The sequence below is a fragment of the Caretta caretta genome, chromosome 14 (genome assembly GCF_965140235.1).
Source record: "Caretta caretta isolate rCarCar2 chromosome 14, rCarCar1.hap1, whole genome shotgun sequence".
In the NCBI taxonomy this organism is placed as follows: domain Eukaryota; kingdom Metazoa; phylum Chordata; order Testudines; family Cheloniidae; genus Caretta; species Caretta caretta.
The window spans coordinates 28529867-28542835 of NC_134219.1; the positions used below are offsets into that span (position 1 = coordinate 28529867).

The 12969-nt window shown below is 46.4% G+C and overlaps 1 protein-coding gene across 2 annotated transcripts in view; it reads right to left on the bottom strand.

Moving 5' to 3' along the window:
• Positions 1-12969, bottom strand: part of LOC125621794 (butyrophilin subfamily 1 member A1) — a 45120-nt gene that overhangs the window by 16730 nt on the left and 15421 nt on the right. For both annotated transcript variants that reach the window (XM_048819109.2, XM_048819108.2), the window contains exon 2: positions 3067-3183. In XM_048819109.2, coding sequence (XP_048675066.1) covers positions 3067-3172 — 106 coding nt within the window. In that variant the 5' untranslated portion in view covers positions 3173-3183. The remainder of the gene's footprint in view (positions 1-3066; positions 3184-12969) is intronic.

Below are 12969 nucleotides of genomic sequence, written 5' to 3' on the forward strand. Positions count from 1 at the left end.
GCCACCACTCAAATTACATGCCATGTGCAAGTCTGGTCAAGAGCTGAGCTATGTGGGCATAGTGCAAATACAGAGGGATGGGTATTGCTTTGGTAGAGCTGTGTGCTTGTGTGTGAGAGCAGAAGCAGAGAAAAAACACTAAAGAAGCAGACAGAAAAGGCTGCAAAGAAGGGCCAGAGACAGCCAGAAAAGCACTTGAAGCATGTGAAAGCTAAGAGAGAACTTGTTGGGCAAAGTTTTGGTTGAAAGAGGCTTGGAATTGTGAGCAAAGAAATTGCCTCCTGCTGTTTGATTCCTACTGTGTTCAATGATGCGGGACTTTGTGTACATTCTATGTAAATAAAAAGGATTTCATCAAATAAATACCTGACTCCATCAGCAATTTCTCTTTCTAATGGAAAGAACCCATAAGACCCTGAATACTGGCTACCCACTCATGTCTAAAGGGTTAATATTATGTTTATGTAAGCAGGGTCTGAATGAATGCTTCCCTGACAGCTAGCTGGGAGTGGGAGAGACTCCCGGTGTGTTTATGTAAATACAATTTGTTCCTGCTCTGCTTACATATTCAACAGATGCAGAGGTGTCAAAGTGATCAACTTTAACTGGTGTTGGGTACAAATCACCTTAGTACTGAATGCAGGAGTAGTGAAATGCTGTTACCAATGTTGTAATTATTGTGGGAATACAGAGAAGCAGTACTGTGCTTAACCTGTCCCAAATAAGGGGGACCATCCTCAGTTGAAAGAACCTTGTTAAGCCAGGGGCTCAAATGTCAGCGCCCTGTGAAAGTAAGAGGGGTGGGGACAAGTATCCCAGTGAGAAGGCAGCACACCCTCACCAAGGGTCCTACCTAGACTGGTTCAACCTGTTCCTCCGCACAGGTCAAAGAATAGCATTAAATAGGCTTCATTAGAACCCTCTTTGTTAATTTAATTGTTCGATCAGAGCTGAAATCATTTGTGGTGGGACTGTGTTTCTGCCCTGCCCGCTAAGAGCTAAAATTACTAAGAAACTGATGTGCAGAGGACACAGCAGAGAGGCAGATGGCAGCAGAAGGTGACTGACAGCTGGTGAATGAGTGGCTGTTGAGGCAGAGAGGCGCAACAAGCAGCCAGCAGGGCAAAGAAGCGTGATGAGTGGCTAGCAGGGCGGCTGGTGGAGAAGCAAGGTGAGCGGCCAACAGGGCGGCTGGTGGAGAGGTGTGCCAACAGCGGTGACCAAGCAGCCAGCAGGCTGACAGTGGAGAGGCGCGGTGAGCAGGCATCTGGCAGGGTGGCTGGCAGAGAGGGGCAGCGAGAGAGTGCCCGAGCAGCGCTACAAGTAAGAAGCCTCTTTACCCCCTCTCCACACAAGGTGGGAGGTGAAGTCTGCAGATGCACCTCTGAACTCTGGGTCTGCACTAACCAAGGACAGCAACTGTGAGTGGGGTGCAGAGAAGGGTTGGGCATGTGAAGGGGGCTTTTGGGTTGCTGGACTTAAGAACCTGAGGGGAAAGGACACTGCCCAACCTACTTGGGGTTGGGTCGTTTACCCATGGTTTATTTTTATGGACCCTAGTTGCAGTGTTTTCCCAAATTAACAGCCAGTTGCTTCCCTCCTTTTATTAAAGTTTCTTTTCTATACTCAGACTCTATGCTTGTGAGTGGGGAAGTATTGCCTCTCAGAGACACCCAGGGGTGGTGTGTAAATTTCCTAGGATACTGGGTGGAGGATTGAGCCAGTTCTGTGTTGTATCAACAGAAAGGAACCCCTAGATATTGAACACGGCCCTGACTGCTGCTGGCTCCACCAGGCAGAAAGATTATATTTTAAAAAATACTGAAATACATTCCCAGCACTTGTCATGGGGAGCAAGTGAGAGGATCACAAAATGTCCCCAACCCCAGTTACAGTGACAGGGTGATAAGGTTCAGTCACTCTACATTGTGCTCTGAAATGTGCCACAACATAAAGAAAATTAACTCAGAGAGAAAAATTACTTTTCTTTTGCCTCCTCAGTCCTGTCAGCCTCATGCAGTAGTGTGCTATGCAAATAAAATAGGATTAGATCTGATAAACTAGGCAACAAAATTTGGAGGAAATTTTAAAGGGCTGGAAACCTGATCCCAATCCCATTGAACCAATGGAACAGTTCTCATTTACTTCAATGGGATTTGGATCAGCCCTAATGGGCTCTCCTTTTGTTGCTCAGGTTCACAGGCTGTGGAATCCTTTAATCTCCAGAGGGCTAGTTTCAATTTAAGATAGTGCAAAGTGTATCATCCTACTTGGTTAGCTGTGCTCTGCACATGGAACACTGTGTACCTGAGCTCTGTGATATGCTCTTACTTCCAGTATGTTTTGTGTGCACTTCAAAGCACTGGTTTTTGACATATGAAGCATTAAGTGGTTTGGGACCAGATTAGTGCCTCTTTCCTAATGTGATGTCCCAGAGACTGAGAGCAGATGGAGTGTCTGAGCTAACAACCCCACGGGTTCTAATGGGACATTTTCAATAAAGGGTCGTCAGCTGTGTATCTCATTTACCCTCTTGTTCAACCTACTGACTTATAGTCCCTGCTCTCTCTAGGTGATTGAGAAGGGAATGAGTGGAAGAGGACGTCAGTGCATTAAGATGAGTTAGACAGTTATTAGTCCTGAAGGTTTGGACAGGCAGTGAAGACACTTTTTAAAAAAACACTGTTGTTTCTGTTTGGAATTTGGGTTGGTTTTTGTTTAGCCTTCTGTTTACAACTAAACATCTTACTGGGCATCTTTTCAAACCCCTGCTATTTATTTACTTAGATTTTTATCCTCCTTCAATAATAGAGTGTTATCCATTGCTGACAACTTTTAAAAATACATGCATGAATAAGCAAATATAAAAACTATCCCAAGAACAATGCAACAACCCAGCAACAGGAGAAGCAGAGCAAAATTGAATAAAGAAGTTGCCAATCTTGCTTTGTGGTTCTGTTTACACACTGTAAGTAGTTCCATTGTCTTCAAGTGAAGCCCATTTGTAAGTCACTGTAAGCCTAGATAAATCATATAAGAAACTACAGAAAGAGATGGGATTCCTACCTGATTCCAACCTGTGAAGAGAACAAGTAATGAAGAAAATAATCAAATCAGGCAGAGAGCATCTGGCTGTGGTGCTATGGCAGAATGAGAGAACCTGCATCCTCATGGGAACTTGGTCTAGATAACAGGATGGACATGGAGAAAAACAAACAAACATCATAGTAAACAAAACAGTGATTATGAGATGCTGGTTATTGGATTTTGAGGGACAGAAGATCACAGAGGACACAAATAAAATGGGATATACGCATTGCCAAGTAAATTTATTGTGTTATGCAGTTAGAGCAACCATTCCATTAAAGTTGAAAACATGTTTCTATTATGAGTCTGAGTTTGTCCCATTCCCACCCAATCCACACTGCTCCCCACCTCGAGGTCACTGCTTCCCCCACTCCTCTATATCCTGCTTCTCCCCTCTGGATCCTCCCTGCCCAAAGGTTCCTGCTTTTCCTCAATTCCACTTTCCCCTCTCCAGATGCCTGCTTTCCCCAACTCTGGTTCCCTGATTCCTCTCTCCCTCCATTTTCCCCTCTCCAGGGGAGAGCCCTAATCACTAGGCTATTGACTAGCCTGAGATGGAAAAAGAAAAGGAGGACTTGTGGCACCTTAGTGACTAACCAATTTATCTGTAGCCTGAGATGGAGTTTTTTCAATCTTTCCTGGTGGATCTGTTCCACTTTGAGTAAATAATGAAATATTTATTATAGCAGGAACTTGAACCTGAGTCTTCTACAGCCAAGAGGAGGGCTCTAATCACCAAGCCACCCTCTCTCCTCCACTGCAGCACTGCTGAACATATACTTGAATACCGAGTGGAACAGCTCCAACAAGAGAGCCTGAGAAACAGAGACAGAGAAATGTACAGGCAATGAGCCAGAAAAGTCACAATACATTCAACTGCAGTGAGAGTCCTGGAGCTTCTTTTATTCCTTTGATAAATTCAGAACTTCTCTTCACATCAGCAGGAGATTTGCCATGGTTAACTCCAGCTGCTAGTTACTAGTTCTGCCTCACTAGTATACCATAACAGAAATATCCAAGAAAAAAGCTCAGAGACATGGGATGCTTTCATGGAAGTATCTGAATGATCCTATTACATGCATTCCTCTTCCCCCCTTCTCCTTCCTCTCTACCCACTTCCTTCCTTCCCCATCTCTAGCCTTCTCCTCTGAACGTTGCTTCTATTCTTTACTTAACTTTAACTAGTTGATTTTCCATAAGCAGATTTTGTTTGTAAATTGTTTAATGCAAATAATTGAGGTATATTTTGACCATTCATATTATATATATATATATATATAATTAAATGTTTCAAGTATGGCTAACATTAGGTAGCAAATGGTTAATATATTATGAGAATTTAATATAGTTTATTATGTTTGTTTTTTCTCTGTATATATATATATTTTAAAAAATTAAAAAAACAAAACAAAGAAAATAAGACTCAACTCCAGGAGGTTTACAAGGAAAAGGTACCAGGAGGGGGATTGCCTCGGAGAGAAAATAAAATCACGCTGCTCTGTAGAACCTTGCTGATCCACGGATGCAAGGAGTCCCCAGGTCCAGCAATGCACTGGAATCATGAGGGGTTAGGGGGTAGATGTTCCCGGTACACTGGAAACATGAGGAGGGTGGGGTGAGGTAGATGTTCCCGGTGCACTGGAATCATGGGGGGCAGGGAGGGGGCTAGATGTTTCTGGTACACTGGAATCATGAGGAAGATGGGGTGGGGTAAATGCGAGCAAAGCAGCTGTGTCCATATCGTAATGCTCCAACCTGCCAGCAGCAGCAGCCAGAGCCCAGAGCTGCTTCCTGAGCCTGGATGGAGGGGCTGCCTCTGCTACTGAAATCAGGTTCAAAGAAATAAAAGTTCAAAGAAATAAAGCTAAGGGGAAGGGCGGGCATGAAATGGTTGATTTTCCCTGTGCAGTTTGTTGCTAGACTGAGAACTGAATTCCAGCATTGCAGTGACTGATCTGGTAAAGTTGTTTTAATTCATCGTGTCTGTATTTTCTGCAGGGTATTTTGCTGTAGTGAGATCAGACACATTTCAGCTTCTTCTGCTATCAAAAAGCTAAGCAGTTTGCTTTTCCTTTTAACTTTGAAAGAATCAGTGAAGGAAATAAAATGGTGCGAACCCACCCTTTGGCTGGGGCTCTTGATCTATTGAATTAAGCCTCCTTTTCCACAACATCCTTTCTGTAAACCCAGAGGCACAGTCTGACTTCTGTATTTGCAGGGTAGAGGGCTTAATAAGTACAGGTCTGACTTTGGATGCGCTCTGCAAGTCCCCCAGGAGTTCACCCGGCTGTGAACCAAGCAGCACTTGGGGATGCAGGGGGAGCAGCAGCGCAGAGCTCGGGGAGGAAGCCCCTGGACACCCGGCTCCCCTCCCCTCCTGCCAGGCACTGAGGGCACTCGGCTGCTGTGGGGACATCCCATGTGCATCTCTGTCAAGGGGAAATGACTCTGGCGGGCTCTGGAGCGCTCTGATAAAAGCTCCTGCAGCTGCCTCTTTCCTTCCCCTTTTCTCTGAAAACCATGTTTTTTCCCCAGCAAAGTGACCACCCCGGCTGCAGCCCCAGCACAGAACGGGTGCTCTGGCCAGCATGAGCCTCCTGCTGACTGCACCAAGACCGGTAGGGCCAGATTTAGGGAAAATGGCACTCTGGGTGAACTTGTATTTTGCTAATGACAGGTTTCAGAGTAGCAGCCGTGTTAGTCTGTATTCGCAAAAAGAAAAGGAGTACTTGTGGCACCTTAGAGACTAACCAGTTTCCACGGTATGCATCTGATGAAGTGAGCTGTAGCTCACGAAAGCTCATGCTCAAATAAATTGGTTAGTCTCTAAGGTGCCACAAGTACTCCTTTTCTTTTTGTATTTTGCTGCCCCCCACATCACCCCTGGCCCCACAGGCTTACTGGGATCCCCCCACCACCTCTGGACCCTGCTGCTTCCCCAAGTTTGTATTGAAGAGGTGCCACAGATCAGCCCTGGCACAAATTAAGAATTGTCAGGCGGCCTGATACCAGCAGCTCCTGGCCGAGTGCCCAGCTCTGAAGGCAACGCCACCACCACCAGCAGCACAGAAGTAAGGGTGGCCTGGTATATGCTGTATTGCCACCCTTATTTCTGTGCTGCTGCTGTGGCTCCTGGTGCCTGATGCTCTGCCTGCGGCTCAAGGTCGGTTTCATGCTGTCACAAGGAGGCTGCATCTTGCCAGAGCCCAGGGCCCTCCTGCAGCTCTCTGGACACTACTGGCTCACCGGGGTGCCATTTCAGATTTTGTGGGGTGGGGGCAACTTTAACCATGGTTCCAGAGACTACTTAGGCACCTGAAGACTCTTGGGTTTTTTGCAGATAATAACTTAGGAATTAGCTGACAGGAGCACTACGTCTAATTGTTACATAAAGAAAGAAAAAATATATACAAACTCCAATTAAAGCCACATTTTAAGTTTATATGTAAATTTAGATCAGGAGATAATACAGCAAGATATTCCCAATCCCAAACCTTGAGGTATCAGTTCTGAAGCTTTAACACAGATATCAGAAACACAAGTTTGATACGTTGTACACTATCGTTAATAATAAAAATAAATAAAATCTGACTCTGTGTTCCTGCCATTATCTACTCTATTTTAGTCAATTGTTTTTCACTCCCCCAAAAAAGTATTTACTTAATTGTAACATACATGATGAAGGTTTTTTCTCTTTTATTAAGAATGGGAATTTATTTTTCTAATTATTTTGGCATTTATGTTTACCAATCACAACCATGTATGTGACTCACGAACATTTGACTCCATCATTGCTATTAGGTATCATAATTGGAACTGCATTTATTTTCATATGAATTTTAAGGTTTTTTTACAGATATAACTAAAAATACTACTTGAAAATAAGTGACTTTCATCTGCCCAGGGTCTAAAGTTATGTGTTTAGCTAATGTTTTTTAACCTGGCAGTGCTCAGGTGAGTACAAGCTAAAGTTATATTCTAAGAGGATGTTATTATTTGATTATACCATTTTAAATAATTAATGACAAAGCACAAAATAGTAATAAAAATAAGGAAAATTACTGCAGCCAGGACAGATTAGACATTTTAGAACTCACTACTCAATGAATTAAATATAAGCATAAGAGGGAAATAAAATTATGAAATGCCCGCCCCCCCACACAGCAGACAGGAGGCTCCGAGGATCAGCTTGGCCGGGGCGGTTCCAAGCAGGGAGGTGGGAGGGGACAGATGGCCGGCCGCAGATGGCCGAAGAGCAGCGGGGGAAGGAGGGACAGGACACCCCTGCACCGGAGGCACCAGCCAGCACATCATAGAATCATAGAATATCAGGGTTGGAAGGGACCTCAGGAGGTCATCTAGTCCAAACCCCTGCCCAGAGCAGGACCAATCCCCAACTAAATCATCCCAGCCAGGGCTTTGTCAAGCCTGACCTTAAAAACTTCTAAGGAAGGAGATTCCACCACTGGTAATGCATTCCAGTGTTTCACCACCCTCCTAGTGAAAAAGTTTTTCCTAATATCCAACCTAAACCTCCCCCACTGCAACTTGAGACCATTACTCCTTGTTCTGTCATCTGCTACCACTGAGAACAGTCTAGATCCATCCTCTTTGGAACCCCCTTTCAGGTAGTTGAAAGCAGCTATCAAATCCCTCCTCATTCTTCTCTTCCGTAGGCTAAACAATCCCAGTTCACAGAATCACAGAGTTGGAAGGGACCTCAGGAGGTCATCTAGTCCAACCCCCTGCTCAAAGCAGGACCAGTCCCCAGTGTTTGCCCCAGATCCCTAAATGGCCCCCTCAAGGATTGAACTCACAACCCTGGGTTTAGCAGGCCAATGCTCAAACCACTGAGTTATCCCTCCCCCCTCAGCCTCTCCTCATAAGTCATGTGTTCCAGTCCCCTAATCATTTTTGTTGCCCTCCGCTGGACTCTCTCCAATTTTTCCACATCCTTCTTGTAGCGTGGGGCCCAAAACTGGACACAGTACTCCAGATGAGGCCTCACCAATGTCAAATAGAGGGGAACAATCCCGTCCCTCGATCTGCTGGCAAATGCCCCTACTTATACATCCCAAAATGCCATTGGCCTTCTTGGCAACAAGGTCACACTGTTGACTCATATCCAGCTTCTCGTCCACTGTAACCCCTAGGTCCTTTTCTGCAGAACTGCTGCCTAGCCATTCGGTCCCCTAGTCTGTAGCGGTGCCTGGGATTCTTCCGTCCTAAGTGCAGGACTCTGCACTTGTCCTTGTTGTCCTTGTTGAACCTCACCAGACTTTGGGCTACTGCAGTGGCTGCAGTTCTTCTGCACGGCTTGGCACTACTAGAAACCTGTTCCACAATGCTTGGGACTGGGAAGCAAATTCCCTGCTGCAGAACTGCTTCCCCACATCGGAGCCTGAGTTTTGTGGAAGACTTAGTGCTGGTTCCCATGTGATGCTGGACATCACCCAGAGTAGGAACAAGTACTCCGGAGATCCCAGGTCCGTGGCCATGTGCCTCAGGCCACTGAAACAGGCTGCCCACCATAACAGCATACCCAGGGAAGACTCACAACTGAAACACAAATCAAAGGAGAAAACAAACACCTACCCTGTCTCAAGTGTCTGTAAGAAACATCTCAGCAGTTCCAGGATCTTTGTAAAAAGAAAAGGAGGACTTGTGGCGCCTTAGAGACTAACAAATTTATTTGAGCATAAGCTTTCGTGAGCTACAGCTCACTTCATCCTTGTAGGTTCCCATCTCCCCCTGCCTTAAAGATATGTAAGCAGTGTCAGGATGAGCTCCACCCTGACATCTGGTGGTGAGGTGTGGCAAGTTGTGGAAAAGAACTTCAGGGGCCGATCTCATTTGCATAGGCACACCCACCACGCCTAGAATGAGACCATAGCTGCCCAAATGGTCACTTTGGCTGCTGTGGGATCCCCAGTGTCTCTGTTATTGGGGCAGGAAGAATAAATTGTTATTACCCTGATTATGGGAACTGTGCTTGGAACTGTACGTGGCCTTTTGTTATGATGGAGGGATTCACCATCAACTAAGTAGCACTCGCTAGGCAAGGGTCATGGGTTCCAAAACTGTGTGGGGAGAGAGAGGCTGGGGACAAGTACTAATATTTAGTGGCATGGGCCCCTTGGTGAGGGCCTTACATGCTAATTGCACTTCCTCCTCTCTCCACTGTGGAATATCAGAGCTAATTTTGATTTCATTAGAAGTCTAGTTATAGGCTGCTGAGCTCATTTTGGGCTGACAGTGCACCAGCACTGGGGCTCCCCTACTACAAGCTGAATTCACCTAAGAGCTGAAATCACTGAGTGTTGTGTTAAGTAGTGGGGGAGCCAGAAGATATATTGTGGAGCAGTTGGCGGGCCGGCTGGAGTGCCTTGCGGACCGGCTGGTGGAGCAGTTTGTGGATGGCAGGAGCTGCTTGTGGGCCGTGGAGCTGAGCGAAGGAGTTCGTGGGGCGGCTGGCGGAGCGGAGCGCAGCTGAGCGAAGGAGTTCGTGGGGCGGTCAGCTTCAGATCATGTAAGGTGCCTCTTACCCCCGTCCCATTTCCACCCAGGTTGGGAGGTAAAGCTCCGCAGATAAACTTTCAAACTCTGGGGCGGCCCTGACCAGGGACAGAGACTTTTGGGGCATTGGACTTTTGGGACTTTGAGTGATTTGGGGTTGCTGGACTCAAGAACCAAAGGGAAAAGGGCATGCCCCAATTTGCTTGGGGTGGGTTTTTGCTCATGGGTTTTGTTATGAATCCTGTTGGTGGTGTTTCCCAAACATAATGCCACATTGTTTCTCTCTGTTATTAAAAGGCTTTTGCTACACTCAGACTATGTGCTTGCGAGAGGGGAAGTATTGCCTCTTGGAGGTGCCCAGCGGGGGTGGTATATATTTGTCCCAGGTCACTGGGTGGGGGCTCGAGCCGGTTTGCATTGTGTTATTGGAATGGATCTCCTAGATATTGAACCCGGCCCTGGTTGCTGCCAACTCTGACGGGCAGAAGGGTTACAGATACAATTAACGAAGAAGATTCTAAACTATGAATTCAAGTATCAGGGGGTAGCCGTGTTAGTCTGTATCCACAAAAACAACAAGGAGTTCAGATGCAGACGTGGTTTTTTTACCCACGAAAGCTTATGCCCAGATAAATCTGTTAGTCTTTAAGGTGCCGCCAGGGCTGGGTCAGATCAACCCCCAGGAACTTCCCCTGCCTGCAGGAAGCTCTGCACTGTGAAGGGGTCTCGGTGGGGGGGTTCCAGGTGAGAGGGGATGAAGGTCAGTGGGGGGGCTGCGTGTGGGGGTTCTAGATACATGGGGGTTGGGCAGACAGGGGGAGCAGCTCCCCATACATTGACCCCTTCTCCCACCTGCACCCCACACTGAGCCCCTCTGCGTTGGGAGCCCTATACACCCAGAACCCCTCATCAAGCAACCTGAACCCAAACCCCCACCCCCAAGCCTCACCCCGTGCATCAGGAGCCCCTCGCACCCAGAATCCCCCCACCAAGCCCCCCGAACCCTGCCCATTGAGCCTCATACCATGCATAGGGAGCCCCCCCCAATCTTTAACCCACTGAACCCCAAACAGCGGCAGCCTGACCCACCAAGTCCCACTCCCCCAACCCCTCCCCCCCGCACACACACACTGAGCCCTAACCACCTTCACCTGGACTCCCCTGTAGAGTCCCAGTCCCCCTGCACCCAGAACCCCGCACCAAGCCCCTGTATATCCAGATTCTCACACATACCTGCCCCCCACCCCCACTCAGCTGCCCACACCCAGATTGCACCACACAGAACCCTGGTACTCTTGAGGAATTCTGTACCGAAAAAGTAAATATTTTAAAATTCTGAGAAGTTAGGCATATTTTATTTTTCAAAATGACACAGTAACACAATAACAATATAATCACACCATTTTCAATTATTTTGGTAATTTATTTCAATGTATTTGGTGATTATACTGTGTTATCTTGAAAAATAAAATTTATAGAATTTTGCAGAATTTTAAGATATTGTTTGCACAATTTTTATTTTTTTGGTACAGAATTTTTAAATTTTGGTGCAGAATTCCCTCAGGAGTACTATTTGAAATCGTCAGCCTCCATTCAAATCTGGTTTGAGCTTAGCCAAAAGAGGAGTTTCACTGATTTTCTGACTAATTGCCCCACGCTAGCTCAGAGGACCAATCAAGGGTAGGGAAAGGCTGGGTGGAACAACAGGTTTTGAGGCTAAGTTTTGGGGTGACTTTACTTCTGCAGCGTTTTGCATTCCAGAGTCTCCTTGTGCTGTAGTGTGAACCCTCACTTCCACGCTGGGGAGTTTTGGCAGACCTAACTCAGGATTTCTGAGGTTTGTCCACTGGGGAGAGTGACTTACTGCAGGGCAACTATCAAGGAGCAGGGTTACTAACCACTCCCTTCTGCTGGCTGCTTGGCAGTTCCAGAGCCTGCTTCAGCATCTGGACCTGCTCTGTGATATCTGCTGCAGCCACTGCCTTCAGTCACCCTCAGACTCTGCTACAAAGGGGGTGGGGGGAAGGGTAGACAGAGGGAGCCCAAATGGGAGGGGAGAGATGACAGAATGTGTTCAGGGGCCAAACTGTTTCCAGAAATGGGTCAGACAGGTGGAAGGAAGGGAAGGAGAGAGTCAAAGGGGCAAAGTCAGGGGTAGGAGCCTGGGTTAAGAATTGCAGGGATGCAATGCCAGACAGGGGCAGGGGGGATAAAAGTTGTCACAAATGGAACATGTTTCCAGAACTGACCATCATAGAATATAAGGGTTGGAAGGGACCTCAGTGTTAGGATATAGATATTCAGGCTTGTCTGTAAAGGCCTATACTCTAAGAATTTAGGTGTATTCTTATCACTTGGCTAGTTATAGAGGAATAAAAGAAAGAATCAAAATCACTGTCTGCTGGTGTAAGGTCCTTCTCTTACTGTGACAGTCTGAGGCCCTGTTCTTAGGCTAAGGCCTTTGGCTAAGCAGCAGAGTCAGCCATAAGCTGGGAAGCGAACGGTCACATCCTCACATTCCAAACTAGTCACATTGAAAGAAGGTGCTATTGCGCTGTTAGGAATAAAATCCTGTCCTGATAATGCCTATCGCCTCCAGAGAAAGGGCAGTGCCTAGAAGATGTAAAAGGAAACTTAGTTTGATAGCATCCTGTCTGGCAAGAACTCACTTATCAATAGCTGGGATGTGAAATCCTCATTTCTGTATTTGTTCTATCACTGTAGTCCCCATTTCCCCATTGTTTGTATAATCTCTGTCTGGTTCTGTGATTGTTTCTGTCTGCGACATAATTAATTTTGCTGGATGTAAACTAATTAAGGTGGTGGGATATAATTCATTACATAATCATGTTACAATATGTTAGGATTGGTTAGTTAAATTTCAGGAAAATGATTGGTTAAGGTATAGCTAAGCGGAACTCAAGTTTTACTATATAGTCTGCAGTCAATCAGGAAGTGGGTGTGTGGGGTGGAAATGGGAACAGGGAATGGGGGTGGGGAAACTGGAATCATGTTTTGCTAAAGGGGGAAATGGGAACAGGGAATGGGGGTGGGGAAATTGGAATCATGTTTGGCTAAGGGCAGGAATGGGAACAGGGACACAGGTGTAAGGCTCTGTGGTGTCAGAGCTGGGAAGGGGGACACTAAGGAAGGAAACTGGAATCATGCTTGCTGGAAGTTCATCCCAATAAACATTGAATTGTTTGCACCTTTGGACTTCGGGTATTGTTGCTCTCTGTTCATGCGAGAAGGACCAGGGAAGTAAGTGGGTGAAGGAATAAGCCCCCTAACACTCAGGAGGTCATCTAGTCCAACCCCCTGCTCAAAGCAGGACCAATCCCCAAATAAATCATTCTAGTCAGGGCT